The sequence below is a fragment of the Temnothorax longispinosus genome, chromosome 11 (genome assembly GCF_030848805.1).
Source record: "Temnothorax longispinosus isolate EJ_2023e chromosome 11, Tlon_JGU_v1, whole genome shotgun sequence".
In the NCBI taxonomy this organism is placed as follows: domain Eukaryota; kingdom Metazoa; phylum Arthropoda; class Insecta; order Hymenoptera; family Formicidae; genus Temnothorax; species Temnothorax longispinosus.
The window spans coordinates 12,039,659-12,067,520 of record NC_092368.1 but is presented as its reverse complement, the minus strand read 5'-3'; the positions used below and the strand labels follow the sequence as shown (position 1 = coordinate 12,067,520).

Below are 27,862 nucleotides of genomic sequence, written 5' to 3'. Positions count from 1 at the left end.
TAATTTCTCAAATGAAGTTGAAAAAACAGTGAAACTTGATGAATTCCCATAAGAGCCCATGTTAAATTCAAATTGTTATAACTTTTGAACGGGCCTCGCAAACTTGTTTAAACTTAGCACAATGCTTTATTATTATAATACTCATCACCTGACAAAGTTTGAAGAATTTGGCATTTTTTCTTCTAAGGGGTCATACAACCTTAAGTTATTGCGGGTCTTATTTGTTATACGGGCGCTTCCAATTAGAGTGAGCTTTAATGGCTTTGACCTTGACATATGTTGCTGAGGTCATGAGTTTAGTTTTATTTCGTGTAAGTACATTAGAGTCCTAGATGGTGACCGATCTTAATTCTTCTGGACAAAATTCCTCCGGACAAAATTCCCTTCTACACAAATTCCCCCCCCTCCATGGACATATTCTCCCCAGATAAACTCACTTGGACGAAATCCTCCTGTATACAAATTCCTCCAATTAAAAGTTGAAAACCTGAATTGTATAATGCTGTCCAGAGAACCACCCACGCGAAGCAAGGTCCATCCCACCCCATCCCTGCTTACAGGGCGAAACAAGGTCTGTCATTGTACGGTTCGACAAGTACTGTCATTTCAACTTTCTACGCAAACACAAGTCCACCCTTATCCACCCCTGCTTGCAGGAGAAGGGCGTAGTCCCTGCCCCGGCTATACGTATACTTTCAAGAAAAAACTGGTGCTTGAAAGTAGTGCTTGTATATATAATTGCTTCCTCATAGAGGAAGCTTTGTGATGGCAAAAAAAAATTTTTCGAGATTTTAAAGGAAGTAGATTTAGAATGTTCTAAAATGTCGAGAAATCATATTAGTAAAAAATGTCCGGAAGTATGTGCGTGTGCGTGCGCGTGTGCGTGTCGTGTGCGTGTGCGTGCGTGCGTGTGTGTGTGTGTGTGTGTGTGTGTGTGTGTGTGTGTGTGTGTGTGTGTGTGTGTGTGTGTGTGTGTGTGTGTGTGTGTGGATTTTTTGTAAACGCATCTACTTCTACAATTTTTTAGATACCGGGTGGAAGTTTTGCACACAAATAGAGTATCATTAAACCCGAGAAAAAATGATTAGATATAATCACATATGATTATATAAAATCGACATTATATATAATTAGATATAAAAAATGGCCCGATATAATTGTATATAATTATATATAACCACATATAATTATATAACCATATATGGTTATATATAATTGTATGTGGTTATATCTAATTATATCTAATGTTTATTTTATATATAATCATATGTGATTATATCTAACATAATAAATATTTTATATATATTAAAAAAGAATTCTGTTAACTTCGATTAAGGAATAAAGCATTGATAAATTAAGTGTATATTTTTTTCAAAAGCCAGAATCAAAAGTGAAATGATTTACATATAACTTGGCGCTGGTTGGCGTGAGATACTGCCGTGTCTCTTGATACCATTCTTATAGCATTGTTTGTCAAATTTTAAATACGAGAAATAAATTCTATCGGATAATCCAAATTTAAGTTTATATATGGTTATATATAATCATATATAATCTACATGGATAAATGCTTAATTCTTATATATATATATATATATGTATATATATATATATACTTTATATATAAATTATATGAACTTATATATAATCATGTCAAAATGTATGTGAAACTTTATATATATATGTAGGTCCGGAAGTATGTTCCGGGACTTTTATTTTTTTACATCGGTATATTCCAGGACATTTGGCAGTTTCCAGGACTGTCCTGGAAAAAATTCATGTCCTACGGCACGTTTCGGGACAATTTTTTGAATCTGATTACATATATATGCGTTATATTCCAGGACTGTACATTTCAAAAAACGTAAACAGTCCCGGAACATACCTCTAGACCTACATATATATATATATATATATATATATATATATCCCTAGAACGCATGTATCATTTTTTTGACCTTCTAACGCATGACTGGGGGCAATATCGACCCCACGCTTTATTTGATCGTAAAACCGGTCCTACAGAAATAAAGGGCCTTTAAACCTACATGAATTTCTTCGTTTTTTAATAACGAAGAGAATGGTATGCGGTAAATTTAATTTTACTTAAGTTTAGTTAGTGAAAAATCCATTTAAAGACCGAAAAACGCAGAAAATCAGCAAAAACCTCTTTTTTTAAACAAAAATTTGTATCTTTTTTTGTAATCAACCGATTTTCAAATTTCAAACGGGGTTTTAAAGAGGACACATTAGACTATTGGAAAAAAATTGTTATCGCTATGTTCTGTTCAAAAAGTATATTTATTTGGGATTATAAAAATGAAGAAATTCGCAAAGTTGAAATATGGAAAAAGTCGATGAAAAAACCATAAAAAATTGTATTTCAAGTATTATTTTATTTTTATTTGATACAAAATAGTAAAAAATATGAAAAAAATGAAACATTATATCGCCCAGCCATTTTCTGCGAAATGTCAATCTTCTATAGGCAACGGGATTTTTACCGACTAAGTTGTGTGATATTTCGTCTTAAATAATATTTATGACTATTTATGCTCAGATTACGTAATAATACATGATATATATTGATTCTAGCAAAAAATATAAAATTAGCTTACCGACGAAACACAAACGGCAACTCACAACTGGGGTCAATATCGACCCCACGCACGCTTTGCGACGGTGCTGTTTCACTGCCAGCGAACAACCAACGCTGCGCCCAACATAATCTTACTTTTAGAGAGTTGAAATGAATTATGGTTCAGGTCCTGAGTCAATAATGTCACTCGCTAGCTCAGGAGCGTAGTTCAAAGTTCGCCTGGGGTCGAAATCGACCCCTCTCATGCGTTCTAGGGATATATATATATATTTAATAGAATTCGTTTCTCGTATTTAAAATTTGACGGACAGTGGTATAAAAACGGTATCAAGAGACACGGCACTATCTCATGTCAAGCAGTGCCAAGTTATAATATATGCATGGAATAAATCATTTCACTTTTGATTCTATAGCTTTTGAAAAAATATACATCTTAACTTATCAATGCTTTATTATCGAAGTTAACAGTTCTTTTCCAATATATATTGACTATATATGGTCATATATGGTCATATATGATTATATATGATTATATATAATTATATATGATCATATAGAGACAAAATTCATATATAATTGCATTATATATAATTATATATGTATATTTTATCTCTATATATAAAGGAAGATGTCCTGACTGACTGACTGACTCACTCACTGACTCATCAACGCCCAGCCCAAACCCCTGAACCGAATTTTTACCAAAAGTATATAAAATAAGGGTAGAATTTTCCGGGGAGTGCCACTATGGGTATAGTTTTTTGTTACCGATTTTCTGGAAACCGATTTTTTTAATTTTTCCTATTTTTCGAAAAATAATTGATCAAATCTCAACAAATTATAGATCAAACAGGGGTAGAATTTTCCGAAGAGTACTATGAAGTGTATAATTTTTTGTTACCGATCTTTTGGAAGCCGGTATCGAAATTTTTTCAAATAATTTTTACCAAAAGTATATGAAATAGGGGTAGAATTTTCCGGGGAGTGCCACTATGTGTATAGTTTTTTGTTACCGATTTTCTGGAAACCGGTTTTTCTAATTTTTCTAATTTTTCGGAAAATAATTCACCGAATTTCAAAGAATTGTAGATCAAACAGGGGTAGAATTTTCCGGGGAGTGCTATGAAGTGTATAATTTTTCGCTACCGATCTTTTGGAAGCCGGTATCGAAATTTTTTCAATCTTTCGGGAATTAATTGACCGAATCTGAAAGAATTGTATATGAAGTAGGGGTAGAATTTTACGGCGAGCGCCATAATGTGTACAGTTTTTGTTACCGATCTTTTTGGAAACCGGTTTTTTTAATTCTTTCAATTTTTCGGGAAATAATTGATTAAATGTCAAAGAATTATACATGAAGTAGGGGTAGAATTTCCCGGGGAGTGCTATAAAGTGTACTATTTTTTATTACCGATCTTTTTAAAAATCGGTTCCGAATGACCGAATCTCAAAGAATTGTACATAAAGTAGGGGTTGAATTTCCCGGGGAGTGCTATCAAGTATATAATTTTTTGTTACCGATCTTTTTGGAAAGCGGTATCAGAAGTTTGACGAATTTTTCGGGAAAAAATTAATCGAATTTTAAAGAATTGTATTTAGAGAGAGAGAGAGAAAGAGAGAGAGAGGGAGAGAGAGAGAGAGAGAGGGAGAGACAGAGAGAGAGGGAGGAGAAAGAGAGAGGGTGGAGGGAGAGAGAGGGGAGGGAGAGAGAGGAGAGAGAGAGAGAGAGAGAGAGAGAGAGAGAGAGAGAGAGAGAGAGAGGAGAGAGAGAGAGGGAGAGAGAGAGAGAGGGAGAGAGAGAGAGAGAGAGAGAGAGGAGAGAGAGAGATTGATTGATTGATTTGATTTATTTATGCCCAAGCATAGGCTAAAGGGCAAATACAGGATAATACTAAATATCAAAATTATACATGCTCTCTCAAGCACATGCACAGTCACATAAAGCATAATAAATGAAATATAACTAAACATAATTAGCGCAACTTAATAAAGCTCGCAAGATATAAACTAAACGCAGTAACACGCAACTTAACACTAACGCTACTTAGATACTACGAAAAAAGGAAGACGTATAGTCAACAAGCAGCTTAAACTAAAGAGATAATAACGCAACTTAAATCGAACGCAACTTAAAACGAACGTAGCTTAAAACTAGAAGAAAATTGTCAACAAGTACTCCAAACACAACCTCAAGTCAAACAGGAGAACTTAGTCAGAGAATTCGGATGACAGCAGGTAAGAACGGAGGAGATTCTTGAAAGCACCAATAGTATTAGCTGATGTGATATTATCCGGGAGAGAATGCCAGAAATAGATGGCTGAAATCTGGAAAGAATTTCTATACATTTCCGTTCTGAAGGCAGGGATATGAAACATTTGTGAAGAGGAATTAGCGATTCGAGTGGATCTTCTAAGTGATGGACTGAGTGGGGTAAAAAGTTCACTCAAATACGCTGGCGAGCCCATGTAAATAATGCGATACATCTGACAGCCAAGAAAATATAATCTTCTATTTTCTACAGACAACCACCCAAGGCGTCGTCGATGTTGCGTTATATGCTCATCCCTCCTCAAATCGTAGATAAATCTAATACAGCAATTTATAAGTCTTTGTAGTTTCAAATTAGTTCCTTGCTCAAGCCGTGATACACAAGGCAGCAATAATCCACATGAGGTATCACCAGAGACGTTACCAGCTTAATTCTCAGTTCCGTGGAAAGAGAATTCTTATTGAATTTCAACTTATACAAGGCATGGTGAACTCTCTGCGAGACATGCGAGACATGCTTATTCCAAGAGAGATTCGATTCAAAACAGACTCCCAGGTTCCTCACCTCCCTAACATATGGCAAAGGCGTGCGATTGACAATTATGGGTGGTAATGAGTCTAGATCAATGTTATTGGTATTTGTTCCACTGCCAAAAATAATGACCTTGGATTTAGCAGGGTTCAATTTCAGGCCATTTGCATTAGCATAGTCGAAGATAGCATTAGCATCTTTAGAGATCAGATTGAGGTTGTGAAGGAGATCAGAAGGAGCACAGGAACGATAAATCTGGATATCATCTGCAAAAATCATATAATCGGAATAGATCAAGACCTCACCTATGTCATTGATGTACAGGGTAAACAAAGGTGGGCCAAGCACGGAACCCTGAGGAACCCCACATAGCGTAAATAGCCAGGAAGAAAAGTTACCCTCGTCATTAACAACCGCCTGAGAACGACCAGTCAGATATGAATAGAACCAGATTAGAGTTGGGACAGAAAAACCAAGCTCTTTAAGTTTAATCAGAAGACGCAAATGAGGCACCGTGTCAAACGCCTTGCTAAAGTCAAAGAGGATCATAATGGTAATATGCCCAATGTCAATCGCTCTCTTAATATCATGACAGACACGCAGAAGCGCAGACTGAGTATTATAATTAGGACGAAAAGCTGACTGTCTCGTATTTATGAGATTGTGTTTAGTTAAATAGTCGTTAATCTGTGAGGCAACAATACGTTCGAGCAGTTTGGATAGCTCAGGCAGATTGGCAATTGGCCTCGTATCAGACGGAGATGACGGGATACGGACCTTCGATAAAGGACGGATAAGCGCCCGCTTCCACTGAGACGGAAAGGTAGAATGCTCAAGTGAGTGATTTAGAAGAGCCGTTAACTGCGACGGAATTACAGGCCAAGCCAAACGCAAGATGTAGAGAGGAATACTGTCGACTCCTGCCGCAAAGGAGTAGAGTGGTCTCGTAGAGATAAGCTGAAAGATAGTGCGAGGCGTAATCGCAGAAAAAACGAACTCGGGACGCTGGGATGGGCAAGGAACACCAGCAACAGCAGACAAAAAGTCATCAAATAAGCAAGGCGAATAAGCATCAGAGACAGAGACGTAATGTGCATTCAATTGATTAGGCGTGAAGAAGTGCAGAGGAGAAACAAGAGAAGACTTAGCAAGGCCTAAACGTGCTAATTCTCTCCATAGCTTTGCAGGATCAGTAATGGTTTTAAGAGAGTTAAGATGAAACTCACTTTTAGCACGCTTAATATCAGAATTTAGCTGGTTACGAAATTGTCTGTATATGGAATAGCCCAGTGTGCTATTTGAACGCTTAGCACGTCTATATACATGGTTACGAATACGAAGAGAGAGAGAGAGAGAGAGAGAGAGAAAGAGAGAGAGAGAAAGAGAGAGAGAGAAAGAGAGGGGAGAGAGGGGGAGAGAGAGAGAGGAGAGAGAGAGAGAGGGGGAGAGAGAGAGAGAGAGAGAGAGAGAGGGGGAGAGAGAGAGAGAGAGAGAGAGAGAGAGGGGGGGAGGGGGGAGGGGAGGAGAGAGAGAGAGAGAGAGGGGGGGGGGACAGAGAGAGAGAGAGAGATTGATTGATTGATTGATTGAAGTTTATTAGCCTTCTCGGCTATTTTTTACATAAAATATCCTTAAATTAATTCCTCTACATGAGGTACAATATATTCTCTTAACCTACGTTTAAATGGTACAATTCTTTCGCATTGCTTAATTTCTATCGGTAGGGCGTTGTACATATTCAAACCTTCATAAAATAAACTTATATATTAAATTTATCGGCTATATTGCATTCTTCTATGTCTTCTAATATTTCAAAATCTACATTATCGATGTTCTCTGAATCCCTTTGCTCACCTTTAATTAATTCTTTTAAAGTTTTCCACATTTTTGTAGGATCACTCCTATTATTATCTATTATATTCTCATAATATTCTTTCTTTTTTGCCCTGATAAGTTTAACTACTGCATTTCTTTCATTTCTGAAAAATTCCCAGTCCTGTTTTTTACCTGAGTTTATTGCTCTACTGTGAGCCTCGTCCCTTCTATCTGCTGCCATTCTAATTTCATCTGAATACCATATTTTCCCTTCCCATATTTTCGGAATCTTAAACTTTTTCTTAGGTGCTACAGTATCCAATACACTTACTATACTATTGACAAATCTCTCCGCCCTTATGCTTATATCTAGCCCTTGACCTTGCTCAGTTCTTCCTTCCATTATTCTAAGAAATTCAACTACATTAAATTTACTATAGTCCCTGCCTCTAAATTCTTTATATTTATTTCTATTTTCATTTATATTAAATTCTACTTTTAGCCATGTATGGTCCGTGATTTTAGGTTTCTCATTCACTTGTACCTTTATTTCTTTATTCGAAAAAATTAAATCTATCATCGTTCGACTATCTTTTGTAACTCTCGTTGGACAATCAACGTATTGCCTCATCCCTAGGTTTTGCATTACCGTTAATAATTTCTTTGTGTAAAATGAATCTACCATTACATCTATATTAAAGTCCCCTATCACTATACAGTCATACTTTATTATTAAATCTTCAACCGTATCTTCCAAAAATCTCACGAAATCGCCATTTGACGCACTCGGCGAATGATACACTACTGCTATCATACCTTTATACAAATTCTCTCTTATTTCTACCACCACGCACCAACAATTTGACACTATCTTTTTCTTATCAACTATTTTAAATTTAATATCATCCCTAACATATAGCAGTACTCCTCCTGTGTTTCTATTTTCAGCATCACATCTAACTATACCATACCCCGGTACATTGACCTCACTATCCTCAATTTCTATAGTCAATCTAGTCTCGGATAACGCTAGAATCACAGGATTCACCCTCTTCATAATCTGATGTTGAATTTCGTCCTTATGCGCCAAGAAGCTTTGTGCATTTGTATACCAGAGTAATTCCGCTTCTCCCTGTGGTTGCTATTTTGCATCTTCCCAGCCGGCTCTTTTTTTCTCTTCCTCCAATACTTTCTTAAAAGTCGGACATTCCGAATCTAGCGCCTCGTGTTCAACATTTATCTTCAAGTTGTACGTCTGATTTTTATAGGTACAGTTTACACACCTCTTCTTTGCCGTCGTACATTCATTCGCCTTATGATTTCCTGCACATTTATAGCATGTTTCTTGTCTCGTGCAATTCTTGGCAATATGGTAATAGCCCCAGCAGAGAGAGAGAGAGAGAGAGAGAGAGAGAGAGAGAGAGAGAGAGAGAGAGGGGAGAGGGGAGAGGGGAGAGGGGAGAGAGAGACAGGAGAGAGAGAGAGAGAGAGAGAGAGAGAGAGAGAGAGAGAGAGAGAGAGAGAGAGAGAGAGAGAGAGAGAGAGAGAGAGATTGATTGATTGATTGAAGTTTATTAGCCTTCTCGGCTATTTTTTACATAAAATATCCTTAAATTAATTCCTCTACATGAGGTACAATATATTCTCTTAACCTACGTTTAAATGGTACAATTCTTTCGCATTGCTTAATTTCTATCGGTAGGGCGTTGTACATATTCAAACCTTCATAAAATAAACTTTTCTGTGCGCTTTTCGTCCTGCGATATTGAATTCTAATATTCTCAGCCTGTCTCGTTCGTCGTCCACTCACATCTCCTACTATTTCTATCCTATTACTTAAGTGTTTTGGCATTATGCCTCTTACTATCTTAAAAATAAAAATACATACATTGTACATTAGCCTCTGTCTTACATTCATAAACTTAAGGGTTTGCAGCATCAAATCTACCTTTGTATATCGCGAGCACTGCAGTATGACTCTCATGGCACGGTTTTGTGCCACTTGCAGTCGATTCAGTTGCGTTTCACCCATGCCTACTAACATCGTTGCGCAATATTCAAAGTTGAGGCGCTATGATAGACTTATACACAGTACATCGAGTGTACGCCGATATATCATTTCCTATTCTATTCAGAAAACTCACTTTTTTCCCTATTTTCTTTAACATATAATCACAGTGATTCTCCCAACGGAGTTTACTATCGATCATTACACCCAGATGTTTCGTTATCTCGACACGCTCAATTATAGTTCCATTCAAACTTTTTACTATTATGTAGAGAGAGAGAGAGAGAGAGAGAGAGAGAGAGAGAGAGAGAGAGAGAGAGAGAGAGAGAGACAGGAGAGAGAGAGAGAGAGAGAGAGGGGGGGAGGGAGGAGAGGAGGGAGGGAGGGAGGGAGGGAGGGAGGGAGGGAGGGGAGGGAGGGAGGGAGGGATGGGAGGGAGAGAGAGAGAGCGAGAGGAGAGAGAGAGAGAGAGAGAGAGAGAGAGAGGAGAGAGAGAGAGAGAGAGAGAGAGAGAGAGAGGAGAGATCGAGAGAGAGAGAGAGAGAGCGGAGAGAGAGGAGGAGAGAGAGAGAGAAGAGAGAGAGAGAGAGAGAGAGAGAGAGAGACTATTTGCGTGTCTGATTACATGTGTCCTCCGGGGCGAAGCCCGGGTAACCAGCTAGTAATTATATATAATTTTTTTCCCGGGTACGCACACATGACCTGCAGTATTATTTCATAATACCGAATTATATAATATTATGTAACAAATTTTTGAATTTAATATCTATAATATATATAAAAACAATTCAAATAAATTTTTAAATTTAGGATTAAATATCTGCAGCATATATGATAACTTGCGAATCTATATCTATACAGATATAGTGCTATATCTGGTTGTACATAGGACAAGATTAGGCATATTAATATATCTGGCTATATATGACTTCATATATAGTTGTATATAATGCTATATCTAGTTATATGTAGGGTGCACTACTCATATATAATTATATCTGGCTTCACATACATTTATATACGATTAGATATAGCGCTATTTCTGGTTGTATATAGCGCCAAATTAGTCACATTAATATATCTGGCTATATATGACTGCATATATAGTTGTATATAATGCTATATCTTGTTATATGTAGGATGCACCATTCATATATCATTATATCTGGCTTCACATAAAATTATATACATTTATATACAAGTAGATATGGTGCTATATCTGGTTGTATGTAGGACCACTGATTGCACATGTGGCCATGTATAATTAGATATGACCCCATATAAAAACATATATAATTATATATAATTATATATATACCAGATATAATTATATATGATTATATCTAATCATTTTTAGTATGTTCTTCTCCAATTTTATTAAAATCCGTCGACCGGTATGGATTTTAAGGGGATTTTCATTTTTCAGAAAAGCGTGTTTTACGCTATAGCTTTCTCAATATTTGATATATCGATCTATTTCTAATTCTATTATATTTTTTAGTTGTTTTTACCCTTATTTCATATATAACTCTTTAAAATTTAATTAATCAGTTCTTGAGTTATAGAAATTTCAGTAAATTGGCTGTTTTTTTTAACAGAAATTGATAACTCCTTTATTATTAACAATTTTTATTAATTCTATTATATTCTTCAGTCTTTTCTACCCCTATTTCATATATAATTCGTTAAGATTAGTTCTGGATTTGGTTGATTAGTTACCAATTTCTGTTAAAAAAAAAAAAGCCAAGTTTACTGAAATTTCTATAACTCAAGAACTGATTAATTAAATTTTAAAGATTTATATATGAAATAGGGGTAGAAGGAACTAAAGAATATAATAAAATTAATAAACAATCAATTAGAAAAGCCATGCGATCCAAGCTTAGGTCTTTGACAGCCTTATATTAGTTACTGTATACATATATGTCTATATATATACATATAGTTTTTTTCCAACATACTGCGCGCCGATTATTTGTCGGACTTAAAACACAGTAATTGTTAGAATTAAAAACCCTTCCCTCCCCGGAATTAAATCGACTCGATTTAAATATCTAATAACTGTAAAGAAAATTTATTGCGAAAAATATTACCTCAGCCAGGGTTCGAACCTGGAACCTCCCTCATTCCGTGTAGGGCGTCGTACCAATTCGACTACCGAGGCATGTGGTAATATTTATCGCAATAGCCGGTTAATAATAGTTTGAAACGTCTTTCTCAGGCGACGTGAATAATAATAAGAGAAATAGGATCGTAAAGATATACAATCAATTAGAAAAGCCATGCGATCCAAGCTTAGGTCTTTGACAGCCTTATATTAGTTACTGTATACATATATGTCTATATATATACATATAGTTTTTTTCCAACATACTGCGCGCCGATTATTTGTCGGACTTAAAACACAGTAATTGTTAGAATTAAAAACCCTTCCCTCCCCGGAATTAAATCGACTCGATTTAAATATCTAATAACTGTAAAGAAAATTTATTGCGAAAAATATTACCTCAGCCAGGGTTCGAACCTGGAACCTCCCTCATTCCGTGTAGGGCGTCGTACCAATTCGGCTACCGAGGCATGTGGTAATATTTATCGCAATAGCCGGTTAATAATAGTTTGAAACGTCTTTCTCAGGCGACGTGAATAATAATAAGAGAAATAGGATCGTAAAGATATACAATCAATTAGAAAAGCCATGCGATCCAAGCTTAGGTCTTTGACAGCCTTATATTAGTTACTGTATACATATATGTCTATATATATACATATAGTTTTTTCCAACATACTGCGCGCCGATTATTTGTCGGACTTAAAACACAGTAATTGTTAGAATTAAAAACCCTTCCCTCCCCGGAATTAAATCGACTCGATTTAAATATCTAATAACTGTAAAGAAAATTTATTGCGAAAAATATTACCTCAGCCAGGGTTCGAACCTGGAACCTCCCTCATTCCGTGTAGGGCGTCGTACCAATTCGACTACCGAGGCATGTGGTAATATTTATCGCAATAGCCGGTTAATAATAGTTTGAAACGTCTTTCTCAGGCGACAGTGAATAATAATAAGAGAAATAGGATCGTAAAGATATACAATCATTAGAAAAGCCATGCGATCCAAGCTTAGGTCTTTGACAGCCTATATTAGTTACTGTATACATATATGTATATATATACATATAGTTTTTTCCAACATACTGCGCGCTATTTGTCGACTTATTTGTCGACTTAAAGTCACCAAACCAGCTGTCAAAGATATATATATATAGATATATGTTACAGTAACTAATTAAGGCTGTCAAGACCTAAGCTTGGATCGCATGGCTTTCTAATTGATTGTATATCTTACGATCCTATTTCTCTTATTATTATTCACGTCGCCTGAGAAAGACGTTTCAAACTATTATTAACCGGCTATTGCGATAAATATTACCACATGCCTCGGTAGTCGAATTGGTACGACGCCCTACACGGAATGAGGGAGGTTCCAGGTTCGAACCCTGGCTGAGGTAATATTTTTCGCAATAAATTTTCTTTACAGTTATTAGATATTTAAATCGAGTCGATTTAATTCCGGGGAGGGAAGGGTTTTTAATTCTAACAATTACTGTGTTTTAAGTCCGACAAATAATCGGCGCGCAGTATGTTGGAAAAAACTATATGTATATATATAGACATATATGTATACAGTAACTAATATAAGGCTGTCAAAGACCTAAGCTTGGATCGCATGGCTTTTCTAATTGATTGTATATCTTTACGATCCTATTTCTCTTATTAAAATTAATAAAAATTGCTAATAATAAAGAGATTACCGATTTCTGTTTAAAAAAGTCTAAGTGATTGCTCTCATTTCCGCAAATTTTGAGATATCAAGCCAAATACAACACCAATCTATCTTTAATGATACTCTATTCATAAAAAAAATGTGCAAGTAGAAACTTGCACATTGCTTCCTCATAGTTTTTAAATGTGCAAGTGGAAACTTGTACATACATTGCTTTCTCATAGTTTTTAAGTGTGCAAGTAGAAACTTGTTTAAGTGAGCAAGTAGAAACTTGCACATTGCTTTCTTGTAGTTTTTAAGTGTGCAAGTAGAAACCTGTACATTGCTTCCTCTATGAAAAAGCCAAATTAATAAATATCTACTAATAATTATGCACAAAAAAACAGGCTTTCTCATAGAGGAAGCAATGTACAGGTTTCTACTTGCACACTTAAAAACTATAAGAAAGCAATGTGCACACAAAGGACCCCGCAGAAATCCTTATGGGAAATGGCTTTCGGCTAAGCCGAGACTCGGTATCGTCTGTAGACGACTTAGGGTCTCGATAACATCGGCTTAAAAACGTATACTTACGAGTTCATATACCCGCGATTCTTTATTTCAGTATTGATACATTGTTATACTGTCAATTGTTTATCCTTTCTACTCATAGTCAAGATATTTTTCTTGAGAAAAGAAACATTTTTCTTTCTCCGTATCATACGTCACTTTTAGGTAATATCCCTTCAAGTACGAATAACTTTTTCTGGTAAATATAATCCGCTGGTGAATGTAGATTGATTCATTATCCCAATAGAAAAATCTGTTGATAGTTTGCTTAAAAAAAGTTCCCGTTCACTTCACCGTCATTCTCCAGTGAAAAAATGGCTGCCATAGTACGGCCGCTATGTTATATATGTAATAGATCGTTCAATATTCGTCAATTGGCACGTATGGATGGTGATGAGAACGTAAATGAACGCCAAATAGCTATTACAAGGCGTGATGAGTTTGACCATCCCCCTTTACATCTTGATGATAATTCAAGGTTGTGTATGAACTGTAATCGGTCAATTATTAATGAAATAGCTATGATCGGGGCAGATCCTACTTGTCTACGATTAAATGTCTTGACTCAAACAGCATCCCAGACTTGCGTCATTTGTAATGCTCAAAATAATGTACGAAGATTATCAATACAATGCAGAGTTCAGGTCTTCATAGAAACAAATATCTATATACCGGATAATGTGAGGAGTTGTGAACATCATTTGGATGAAAATGGCTTTTTTCGAAAATATTATTACTAAAATATTATCGAAAATATTATGCACTACGTTTCATCAACAGACCTTATGTTATCAAAGGTCCACAGTTGCAAGTTTTTTTACAGCAACTGAGAAACGTGGGTGCAAATAGAACAAGAGGTATAGATGAAAATCACTTAACTGATGAGGAATTTCAGTGTATAGCACCAATCAATAAACAGCAGTTTGAAGAACTTTTTACTTATTGTGATCCTGTACTTCAAAATGGAAAACTAAGATACGTAAGTAGAAAGGATTTGTTGATCTTCTTGTGCAAGATAAGACAGGGATTGAGTGACGATTTTCTCAAAATCATTTTTGATTATCCTAGTAGACAAACTGTCAGTTCTGTTGTGGCTTATGTTAGAACATCTTTATTACAGAGATTCGTCCCGACTAACATTAGACCCGAATCAATAACAAGGCAAGAGTTTATTATACAGCATGTGACGGAGTTTGCAAATGAGCTGTATAATCCTCAACCCGAAAAACCAAGAGCTGTCGCTGTGATTGACAGTACCTACACGTATATACATAAAAGTAACAATTTTCGGGTATTGCACCAATCCTATTCCGTTCACAAAAATCGACATCTCCTTAAACCAACTTTAGTTGTAGCTCCCGATGGTTACATTCTAACGATTTTTGGTCCCTATTTCTCTGATGCTCGGAATAATGATGCCGAAATCCTTTGTCAAGAGTTCGAGAGAGATGCAGAAACATTACAAGGCTGGTTTCAGAATGGTGACGTCGTTTTGGTGGATAGAGGTTATTGTGATGCAATACCCTTACTCCAGCGTTTAGGCATTGATCACAAGACGCCTCCACTGCTTGAACACGGACAAAGGCAACTTCCAACGCAAGATGCAAATGATTCACGTATCGTCACAAAAAATCGCTGGGTAGTCGAAGCACGAAATGGCCACTTGAGGTCAGTTTTCAAGTTCTTAGCACAAACAATAAATCTGCAGCACGCAAAAAACCTTAATGGATTCTATTGCATAGCTGGAGCTATACTAAACAGGTATCATCCTATTATCCAAATGCCAAGGTGCAGATGCTCAGCTTGCTAGAGAAATGCTACAGAGATCGACAACTCCTAATGTCGTACAAGCGAGAGTAGAGGTAGATAACTTGCGACTAAGAAATGGCCAATGGAGACGGCTCAATTATCGTGACGTGGCAGATTTCCCTATACTTGATTTGAATTACTTGAAAGCCTAGATTTGACTGTGGGCATTTATCAAATAAATCTAGCACCTTCATATATCCAAGATAAGCTACTAAGGGATAATGATGAAGAATTTCAACTTGATCAACATTTCAACGAGCCAGGTTTTCTGAGAATTAGGTTGTATTCCAGATTTCGTAATGCAACAAGACATCAAATCTTCATTTCATATGATATCGATAATAGGGATGATGAGAATGCTGCTGACAATGCTAATGAGCCAATTAATGGATATTATTGTACGTGTCAGTCTGGAGCTCGTACTCTAGGTACATGTGCACACGTTGCCAGCGTCTTGTGGTACTTAGGTTTTGCACGACATCAAGGAAATATCAAATACCCTGACATGTCATTGCTCAATACCACATTGGATGCCGCAGACCGAGAACTTCCAGATAATCCTCGGAATATTATTGAGATTATTAATGAATAATGTGCGCGCGCGCGCGCGCGCACACACACACACACACACGCACACGCACACGCACACGCACACGCACACGCACACGCACACGCACACGCACACGCACACGCACACGCACACGCACACACACACACACACACACACACAAGCACCTGTACACCCACCTTAATCGTAAGCATCATCGTACATCGACATCGACTGCACCCGCACTACGCTGCAATAAGGTACGAAAAGTCCAACTTTGGGGTGCTGTATCTCGAAAACTACCCGTGATCGGACCTTGGCTATGGACACTTTTGTTCTACGTGTTGAGAACTACCACATATCAAATTTTTAAAAAAATTAGCCGAAAGCCATTTCCCATAAAGATTTTTGCGAAGTCCTTTCCACTTGCACACTTAAAAACTATGAGAAAACAATGTACAAGTTTCTACTTGCACAACTATGAGGAAGCAATGTGCAAGTTTTTTTTTGTTTTTTCTTTCGTTAGTTACTTTAGTATCTATTGGTCGGAAACTTTTTTATTATTTTTCCCGTGTTTTTCGCCAAAAATTTCTTCAAAAATCACTTACATTTCAAGATCAAAGTTATCGTAATTGTGCCGGCATCTCCTCGGCATAAATTATCTGTGTCGTACTATCTTCTCGAACGTAATCTCTTTGATGCAAAATCACCTTTGCGTGTATATTCGGCGTAATTCAGTAGCCGTTTCGAATTGAACGGGATAATGTTAACTGCTTCGATATATTTTCTATTGCTGGATAACGGACTAATCAGTGTCGTCCTGCTCATCCGTTCGTGTTGTATATTGTGGCCGTTTGCTGTGCGAACCGTTTTTGATTGTCTGTGTAATTGTTTGTTCGTTCGTGAGTCGTCATGCCGCTAAAATTGTTGAAAAGTAAAAAAAGTGGTATGTTTTTAGTTCATAAAGGATTTATATTAGTATAATAAGCACGCGGATGGAGCCGATAAAGTTATCTGGAGGTGTGTCTTGTACAAGAAGTCTTGCCATGGATTATTGTGTGACACATCGTCGATAATGCGAACTGATATGTGATATTTTCGTTCTTTTATGGTAGTTGCGGGTAAAAACATTTTGTTTTCTTGCTTGTAATACTGTGAATTGTGCTGCAGGAATCATATTGCATGAAACTGACCACAATCATGCGCCTAATAAAGCATTAATTGAAGTCCAGTCTGTGAGAGCGCAAATGTGGAAGAAAGCAAATAGGCCAGTCATATTAGACTAATTTAGGGGGTTAACCTTCCAATTACTCTTCCCAGATTGCAACCACCATAAATCGCTTTGATTTGAGGTGCTGTAAGTGGGATTTATTTTGCTTCGCAAAATTAATGCGCATTATAAAGTTATTAACAATATTATCAACAAAAAACGCTATTTTTTTTATTTTTTCTCAAATATCTTAAAAACTGAGCAAGATAGGGTAACTAACTATACGTACCTTTTTTGTAGAGCGTAAAATTATCTACAATAATGATCTGAATAACATTTATCGTCAAGTCAGTCGTTTAGCTTGCACGCGCCGTCAAAGTCCGAGACTCGGATCCCGAAAACCCTCGATTTCATCGTTTTTTTGATGTTGCGTCGGTGATTTTTTTCCGTCATTTAAAATAAAATTAAAAATTCCCAAAAAATCACACATTATCTGAGAACTACAAAGAATACTTTCCAGGGTGTAACCGATTTTTTAGACCCTTTTGCTTTAGTTTGTAGCTATGTAAGCAAAAAATTTTGATTTTTTGGAATAGTCTTAGTTTTTCGCTGTTTTCAGGCCTTAGAATTTATTTGAGACAAACTTTATCATATGCGTCTTGTTGTGAACGAAATTTGCAACAAAAAAGGACCCTTGTATTTTTTCGTACGACGAACGCTGATTTTCTTATTGACGCGCTAAATTATCTAATATTGCGCATAGGTCGGATAACGCTTGTTTTACACTAAAATAATTATTTTTTATTAAAATTTACGTAATTTTTCGCATTATTATTGAACCATATTGCAAAGCCGCAAAGTGCATCTATGATGAGACTCCTAGAGATATCATTGCCACCTTTGACTATAGAGAGGATACGGCCTTAGAGACGTTCAGGCATAATCCCACGGATGGTAGCTTCGCACCACCGGCCGCTCGACCGAGTGCGTGAACCAAATGTCCGAACCTGCGGTTCCTCTCGTACTGAGCAGGATTACTATCACAATGACTGGTCATCAGTAGGGTAAAACTAACGTGTCTCACGACGGTCTAAGGACTGCAACAAGGCTACTTTGCAATTAATGTTCGAATGCTTTGCGCGTTAGTATTTGTGTCAGAAGACAAAATTCATGCAGGTTTCGATGCGCTCGTGAATTGTCCGTATTATTTGCCGAACATCGATAAATTGAAAGTATTTATACATTATTTCGAAAGCACGTGGGTGGGAATAATTGGCCGGCGTAATCGGAGGCGTGGTCCGGCATTTAGCGTTGAATTGTGGAACCATTATCAGTCGGTGCTTGCATGGTGATTCTGCTCGAACAAATTATAATACCGTTGAGGGTTCGCATCACGCTTTTATTACAAAGATACAAGCATGCAAAATTTGTCGGTATATAAATTTGTTAATTTGTTGAAGTCTTAATTGCCAGTCTCTTACGGAATACAAAATTGAACAAGGTAATTCTGGCACTAAGCCGTCGAAGCAAAAACAAGTAGAAACTTGTACATTGCTTCCTCATAGTTTTTAAGTGAGCAAGTAGAAACTTGCACATTGCTTCCTTATAGTTTTTAAGTGTGCAAGTAGAAACCTGCACATTGCTTCCTCTATGAGGAAGCCTCCCGATAAAAACAGTCACGTCACATCCACGTCGAATCCACGTAATTTCGTCGAATCCACGTCGAATCCACGTAGCAATAACGTGGATCCACGTACTGTTTTTATTGGGTTGTTTTTGTATGCATAATTATTAGTAGATATTTATTAATTTGGCTTCCTCATAGAGGAAGCAATGCAGGTTTCTACTTGCACACTTAAAAACTATAAGGAAGCAATGTGCAAGTTTCTACTTGCTCACTTAAAAACTATGAGAAAGCAATGTACAAGTTTCTACTTGCACATTTAAAAACTATGAGGAAGCAATATGCAAGTTTCTACTTGCACACTAAAAAACTATGAGGAAGCAATGTGCAAGTTTCTACTTGCACACTTAAAAACTATGAGGAAGCAATGTGCAAGTTTCTACTTGCACACTTTTTTTATGGATAGAGTATCATTAAAGATATATTGGTGTTGAATTTGACAATGATCGGTGAAGGGGTTACCAATTTTTGCCTAAAAAGTATACAAATCATACACGTAATCTTATATATAAGGTATCATTAAAGGGAGGTTGTTTCGAATTTGGCGAAGATTAGTGAAAGGGTTACCGATTTCTGCCTAAAAAATGTATAGGGTAGACCGAGGCAAATCGGATTACTAATTAGCACGATAAAATTGCTCGTTTAAAATAAAATACTAACGAAAATTGTCTTACAACTTATATTAGTCCGATTCGCCTCAATCTACCCTAAGTTATTTGATGGATAGCCAATCCTCAAATATTCGACGTTTTCGAACATAAGCAACACATTGGCATCGAAAACTCAAAAAACAATTTTTACTTCGGTCCTTCCTACCCCTCTATTTCATATATAATTCTTTTAAATTCGGTTGATTAGACTTAGCTTTATATACGATCAAAATTATGGACCTTTGATCGCGTATAAAACTGGGTCTAATCAACCAATGGCATCGAAAACTCAAAAAACAATTTTTAACTTCGGTCTTTTCTAGTCCTATTTCATATATAATTCTCTTAAATTCGGTTGATTAGAGTTAGCTTTATATTCGATCAAAATTATGGACCTTTGATCGCGTCTAATCAACCAAAGCTGGGTCTAATCAACCAAATCTTCAAAAATTATATATAAAATAGGGGTAGAAAAGACTAAAAAATATAATAAAATTAGAAATAGATCGATATCTCCAAATTTGCGGAAATTAGAGCAACCACGGACATTTCTAAAAAAATTCAAAATTTTTTTAAAAAAGAACCTCTTTACCCCGATCATCGCCAAATTCAATACCAACCTTCCTTGAATGATACTCTATCGATTAAAAAAAAAAAACAGCCCGATATCTCAATATTTGCGGAAGTTAGAGCAACCACAACATCAAATGTGCACACACACACACACACACACACACACACACACACACACACACACACACACACACACACACACACACACACACACACACACACACACACACGCACACGCACACGCACACGCACACGCACACGCACACGCACACGCACACGCGCACGCGCACGCGCACGCGCACACGCGCACACACACACACACACACACACACACACACACACACATATATACGAACATTTTTTAAGGCGATATCTCGACGTTTTACAACAATCTGAATATATTGGCAGAAAAAACTCAAAAACCAATCTCTTCGTTGGTTTCTTCTACCTCTATTTCATATATAATTTTTTAAAATTTGGTTGACTCTAAACCCAACTTAAACGCAATTAAATGTTCATATACGAAATTCACGAAAACAAAGCTTTCTCTATGAGGAAGCAAAAGAAGTACCGTGATCTAGATGTTCGCCTGAAGAATGTCGTTCAACGTTTCGAAGAAACGGAAATTCTTCTTTATCTTTGAGGCGCTGCTCAGAACTTTTTGCTCTAGTTTGTAATTTGTATTGTAAAATTATTGCCTGTTTTTTTTTTCGTTTCGCTATTGGTAGTGTTTGCCATTGAAATATATATTTTGCTGCCGTAATATGCTGTGGAGTTTTTTTTCCGAAGAAATTTGTATACAGAGAGATTTCATCCATGAGTTTGTCTGGGGAGAATGTCCGAGGGGAATTTGTGTACAGGGGGATTATGTCCGGAGTGAGTTTGTCCGGGGAAAATATGTTCGGGGGGAATTATGTCCTAGAACCGTCCTAGATATTAGAGAAGCAACACTGAAGATGGTTTGATAAATCACGTAATTCAGCGCTATATTGTTTCCTACTAAAATGGTAAAATAAATAAGATTTAATGTTTATAAATATACAGATATATAGACGGTCTGTTCCCCAGATAGCCAAGCGTTCCTTGGCATAGGAAGGGAAATAGTTGTTTGGCATAAGTTTCTTTTCAGTTGTCATCATATTGCTTTCACTGCACCGAGACAATAGTAATTTCATTTAGAGCAACTTAAGAGCATTAGGCAGACAACAATTGCCTGCGCAAACGAGCGGAAAGCTTGTAGCATACTTATTGCCATAAAAGTTGCCACAATCTGTTGGCAACCGTTTTCGTAAAATATTTAGTTCACATTTTCACCAATAAAATCGAAATATGTATATATAGGCAGCTATAGCCATGAATAATGATATATATATATATGTATATTACTTTTTGAAAACATTTTTTAATTTGAATCTTCTCTTAATCTATTATATTTTTTATTCCTGGCGTATTCTAGGAAAAATGTACACTTGTTTATTGGGAAAATCAGTCTACTTAATCGATAAATATAAAATATTAAATATATTAAAATAATAAATAGGTTGGTACTGTTGAATATTACATTCTGACATTTTTATCAACTTTAATATTATTAATATAATTCTGTTTTATAATATTACTAATTGTAAATAATTAATTTTAAATTAGCAAATAAACGATTGGATTTAATAGAGCAAAAAATCGATTTTAATGTTATTAGTATAAAAAAATTATTAATTATATATGGTATTTTATGTGTGTATTTAAATATATATCTACTTATAAATTAAATGAAAAAAATATTAAAATTATTAGTCACTTTAACACTGCCCAATATATACTAGAATATCCCAATAATAGCGATCAAGGTTAATATTATAGTGGATAGAAGATACAATGAATCTAAAACGAAAATGTCAAATAAACTTTTCGATTCAATGGTTAATATATAATATGGTTAATTATTGAAATGGCGATATATTAAAATTCAACGCGGTGTAGGGCCAATAGTGGCGTGACTATGCGTTGTTAATGTGTCATCACGTGGTTGGCCCACCACGTCATCACGTGGTCGGTTTAATTTTTTAACCCTGTATGCTTAGATGATAAATAATTTTATCTTAACACATATTAACTGTTTTTGTTATAACTTACTTTACGTAATCCACGTGAAACTTGTTTATACTATAGTTGCAAAGATGCATGCAAGGATTCCAAATATATTGACTTCCACCGTCATATTTAACAGCTGCAAATCTCACTAAACCTTCTTCATATAAATAAATTAGCAGAGGATCGTAATTCGTTACAGCGACGTAGAGACGCAAATCGCATTTATGTCCGTCGATTAAAAGCGGATTATTTATGTATTGCGCCACGATGACTGATTCATCTGTCAGGATCTTCTCAGGCTACAACAATATAGTAAGAAATAGGATACAGATGGAAGGTAGTATTATATACTTCGCAAAGTGTCATTAGTTTAAAAATTGAATTCATACTCAAGTAAATAATTGTAAAGCTTGATGTAGTCTAAGCATCAAGATTATACATGTCCATGGCTACTTTATAATCTACAAGCACTCTGTTGGCTAAAGGTGGAAGCACATAAAATTGCAGGAGCCATGAGCAGGAATGCAGAAGCCATATGCGCATGCGCTATGGTGTCTGCATACTGCCTATGGCTTCTGAATTTTCAATCTACATACACTATGTTTATGTATTTTTATGTAGATTGAAAATTCAGAAGCCATAGGCAGTATGCAGACACCATAGCGCATGCGCATATGGCTTCTGCATTTGTGCTCATGGCTCCTGCAATTTTATGTGCTTCCACCTTAATCAAAGCCCTCAAATTATTATTACAGAAAATAATAGTAAATTCAGCAAATTTTTTTTATTTAAATACTAAACATATTAAATATGCAACATTTCATAATAAAATAAACAAATTATTTCTTAAATATCCAGCACCAGTAAATAACGTGACATTGTCTAAAAGATTCAACCACGTCAAATATGTAATTGCATTATAATAAAATTAATAAAAGACAATTAATAATCTTGATTATAATGACATAATGACCTTACAAAGAATACAGAAACTAAAAAACATTTATACATATTTTAAATATATTATGTCGTATCCTTAGAAGAATACTGTAACAACTCAAAAAAATTTTATTTTGAGTTAAGCCCATAAAAAGTATACCTAAAATATTATGTTGCGGTCACTAAATGTCATAAATGAATTGGCAAGTGAATCACACCAGACTTTTTCACACAAGAAATAGTATAATTTTTATTACAACAAAATACCGTAATTGTAATTACGTTAATTATCTCACTATTCAAAAAATTAAATTAAATTTGTTTCTTCTCTCTCCTAAAAATTGTGAATTTTTAAGTTGCGACAGTATGCATACGATATATAATGGTCATTTTAATTTAAAACATTAATTAGCACTTAGTTGTGCAACATTTATATACTATGTAAAGACAAGCATATACATAAGTTATTACAAATAAAAAATTAATATATAACTATATTTAATAGATTTATAAAAGTATTAATATATTAATGGTTAATATGCATAAAAGGTCAAACGTTACCGATGACTTTGACCTTGACATGTGTTGTCAAGGTCATCATCCTGAGTGACCTTCAAAAGGTTTTAGCCGGCGATCGTTGTTTATTAAAAAGTTATTAATGAAAGAAGTTTGAGAAATATAGCATTGCAGTGTTAGGCTGTTCTTCCGAAAACGTCCGTGCTCCGATTTAGATCATCAAACTTTGTAAATAGGTTCCTTTTACATAAAAAAGACATATACCAAAAGGATATTTAGCGACTCAAAAGTTAAGTAACTTTTTTAACCTACTGTCTCCATGCATACACACCATGCGACACGAGTTGCCATATGGGTTTACAACTTCCTACGCGTGGAAAGTCCACGCATGTACTTTGCAAGGCACAATATGTGTCTAATTTAACGGTAGTGGAGCCCCCCACAGAGGGGTGGAACCTATTGCTTCCACGCATACACTTTCCACGCGAGACGAGTTGCTACATGGGTTTAAAACTTTCCACGTGTGGAAAGTTCACGCATGTACTTTTCCATCCACACAACAATTGGGTTGAGTTAGGTTAGTTTTTTGGAGGTAGACCCTCCCGCAGGGGGGCTGAACCTCCACGCATACACTTTCCACGCGAGACGAGTTGCCACATGGGTTTACCACGTTTCTGATTTTCTGAAGTTTCGCCAATTATGTTTATGTTATGACTTTGACGGGTATGACTTTACGGATGTTTACATTACTTGCGAGCTGTATTGGTTCTAAGTGTATGCATGGAGGCAGTAGGTTAAAAATGTTAAAAAAGTTACTTAACTTTTGAGACGCTAAAAATCCTTTTGGTATATATCTTTTTTATCTAAAAGAAACCTATTTACAGAGTTTGACCTAAATCTAAGCATGGATGTTTTCAGAAGTTTCGCCAAGTCAAGTTTAGACAGCATTGTACATACATACTGTCCACGCAAAACAAAGTTTACCCTACCTCACCTCACCCCTGCTTACAGCGGGCGAACAAAGTCTATCATTGTACGGTTCAGGTTTTCAACTTTCTACGCAAAAGGAGGTCCACCCCCCACCCCCTTCTTGCTTGCGGGGAAGGGGCGTAGCCTTTCCCTCGCCTACATGTGTACTGTTTATACACATATATCAGCAAATTACTTCCTTTAGCACTAACACAAGCTGTTAGATATTTTAAACTTTTTTGTTCATAACTTTTTAATAAACAACGACCGGGTAAAACCTTTTAAAGGTCACTTTTATGCATATTTACCGAAAATTGTTATTTCCGGTTACGCTTGTTAATTGCGGTTGTCAAAAGACAGTTGGCGAACTTTTAACTTTTTTGGCGACAGCAACTGACAATCGGAAATAACACTTTTCAACTAGAAGTTGCCATCGTTCGCGACATATTGCAGAATGGCTCTAATTCAATTGATTTATCGATTTATCGACATCCTATTTTGTTCATTTTGACAGTAATGTTGTCATAATAAATTTAAGAATTAAATCGACAATATGTGTGAGAGAGGCAATAGGAGCCCAGCGCGATACTCAGTGCGCAATAAATTTACCACGTGTACATATAAAACAATATATTTAGTCGTTAAAGACAAAAGAAACGAACGTTTCGGCCCTTTTCTTTGGCCATCCTCAGCGTAAAACTATATCAATTCCGCGCAACGCAATTCCCTACATCCTACCTTGATTGTAACATTTAATGTAATCAGACGCACAATAACAAATTAACGTAGTCACGATGATCACATCGGTCGATTATGTAGCGCATTCGCAGTCACAAAACTCTCCAGGCATGGTACGCAGATGTATATTCCTCTGTATTTGCCCGATCTCCGGTGTGTCCGAAACTCCGGCCGTACAACGCATCTCACCGCTCGACTCCCCGGTTGGATAGCCAAGAAGTGGCTGAGATTTCATGCACGGAAATTTCTTAGTATCTGCAATTTCGGAGTCAGACACACGACGTCAGTGCACAAATAAGAATTAAACTTTTTACAAATGAGTGACAATTGAGCAGAACTCACGGAAATTCAATGCATTCACTCTCGAGGCCGTTAATCCATCGTAAAATGTAACTATATACGACGCTTTTATTCTACATGTCTCGGAGAAGTTACGTGAGACACTGCCGTGACTATCAAATTCGGAGGTCGATAAAGGACTCGAAACAATGATACACGCCGTCGTTATACATCGGTTCGGGAATAACAGTGTTGTGTGTTTATTTTTCCGCGGATAAATAAACACACAACACTGTTATTCCCGAACCGATGTATAACGACGGCGTGTATCATTGTTTCGAGTCCTTTATCGACCTCCGAATTTGATAGTCACGGCAGTGTCTCACGTAACTTCTCCGAGACATGTAGAATAAAAGCGTCGTATACAGTTACATTTAACGATGGATTAACGGCCTCGAGAGTAAATGCATTGAATTTCCGTGAGTTCTGCTCAATTGTCACTCATTTGTAAAAAGTTTAATTCTTATTTGTGCACTGACGTCGTGTGTCTGACTCCGAAATTGCAGATACTAAGAAATTTCCGTGCATGAAATCTCAGCCACTTCTTGGCTATCCAACCGGGGAGTCGAGCGGTGAGATGCGTTGTACGGCCGGAGTTTCGGACACACCGGAGATCGGGCAAATACAGAGGAATATACATCTGCGTACCATGCCTGGAGAGTTTTGTGACTGCGAATGCGCTACATAATCGACCGATGTGATCATCGTGACTACGTTAATTTGTTATTGTGCGTCTGATTACATTAAATGTTACAATCAAGGTAGGATGTAGGGAATTGCGTTGCGCGGAATTGATATAGTTTTACGCTGAGGATGGCCAAAGAAAGGGCCGAAATGTTCGTTTCTTTTGTCTTTAACGACTAAATATATTGTTTTATATGTACACGTGGTAAATTTATTGCGCACTGAGTACCGCGCTGGGCTCCTATTGCCTCTCTCACACATATTGTCGATTTATACAGTGAGCCTTTTTACTTTATATTAAGAACAATGGAATAAATTATTGGATCCGCCAGTGCGTAGATAAAAATAATCGAGATTAAGCGACCCAACTGGCCAATTTCTATTTATTCGTCTCACAACGTTTCGACCCCGATTGGGTCCTTCTCAAGTGAGATTATACATAATTACGCAACAATAAATCATGCGTCGCAAGACGTTGCGCCCAAACCACATCATGCGAACGCCACGTTAGAACGAATAAAATGTCAATATAAGTATGTCAGATATAAATTATGAAAAAGTGGGAGACATATCGCAAGTACATCGTGAGAACTTACATGTTAAGTGCGTCAAAAGAATAAAATAACAAGTTTCTGAGAGTCGCCACGCAAATTCCGAAGAAAAAAAGACTGTCCATTTTCTCCACTGGCTCGATTCCGTGCCATATTCAAAGTCACAATGATAAATGCTAATTACAATAAGACGTGTTCCGAAAGTAAGGAATAACAAACCAGATCCTAAACAATACAACAGAAATAGATCCGACTCTATCACTTATTATACTGCCTCAATAACACGATCGTATATCGCGGGCAAATTCTCCGTATCCTTCTGGAGGTTTACAATGTATTTATTCTTTTTAATGAAAAACATTTCAGAAAGCTCTCTTTTTCTGAAATGTCTCTCGCTATACATGTAAGTTCTCACGATGTACTTGCGATATGTCTCCCACTTTTTCATAATTTATATCTGCCATACTTATATTGACATTTTATTTGTTCTAGCGTGGCGTTCGCATGATGTGGTTTGGGCGCAACGTCTTGCGACGCATGATTTATTGTTGCGTAATTATGTATAATCTCACTTGAGAAGGACCCAATCGGGGTCGAAACGTTGTGAGACGAATAAATAGAAATTGGCCAGTTGGGTCGCTTAATCTCGATTATTTATATTAAGAATTAAAACTTAGTTTGACTCATACTGTTGTCTCTAATTGATTTTTAATCCCGTGAGCCTTTATCAGTATCTTTTTATTAGTAAAACTAATATAACCCATCAGGTAGCAGAGTGACGAACATCTTAATGATGTCTCTAACATCAATAAAATGTCATTAAGACGTCATCCTGCTACCGGAGATATTATTAAAATATATAAATGCTTTATGTGTGTACTGTTAGAGACGCGAAGTAACTATAATATTATCGAGCCGGTAGCGCGATATATATCGACGCGTATTCTTGAGCTCTTGACGTCTAACCTTGTCACATAGTCAGTCTCGAGTGAGTCGCCACACGAGA

The 27,862-nt window shown here is 36.4% G+C and overlaps 2 protein-coding genes across 14 annotated transcripts in view; one reads left to right on the top strand and one right to left on the bottom strand.

The window, feature by feature from the left end:
- Ttll5 (Tubulin tyrosine ligase-like 5) overlaps positions 1 to 27,862 on the bottom strand; it is a 228,495-nt gene that overhangs the window by 130,657 nt on the left and 69,976 nt on the right. For all 12 annotated transcript variants that reach the window (XR_011734405.1, XM_071793419.1, XM_071793418.1 and 9 more), the window contains exon 7: positions 22,163 to 22,419. Coding sequence is in view for 11 of the 12 variants with exons in the window: in XM_071793419.1 (XP_071649520.1) it covers positions 22,163 to 22,419 (257 nt within the window). In the remaining variant the exon portion in view is untranslated. The remainder of the gene's footprint in view (positions 1 to 22,162; positions 22,420 to 27,862) is intronic.
- The window catches only part of LOC139821965 (uncharacterized), a 105,200-nt gene that overhangs the window by 43,609 nt on the left and 33,729 nt on the right, over positions 1 to 27,862 (top strand). The window contains exons 1-2 of one of the 2 annotated variants that reach the window (XM_071793429.1): positions 25,944 to 26,040; positions 26,128 to 26,382. The exons of the other annotated variant lie outside the window; for it this stretch is intronic. Of the exons in view, the coding sequence (XP_071649530.1) occupies positions 26,369 to 26,382 (14 nt within the window). The 5' untranslated portion in view covers positions 25,944 to 26,040; positions 26,128 to 26,368. Of the gene's footprint in view, positions 1 to 25,943; positions 26,041 to 26,127; positions 26,383 to 27,862 lie in introns of those variants that run through there. 2 annotated transcript variants of the gene reach the window in all.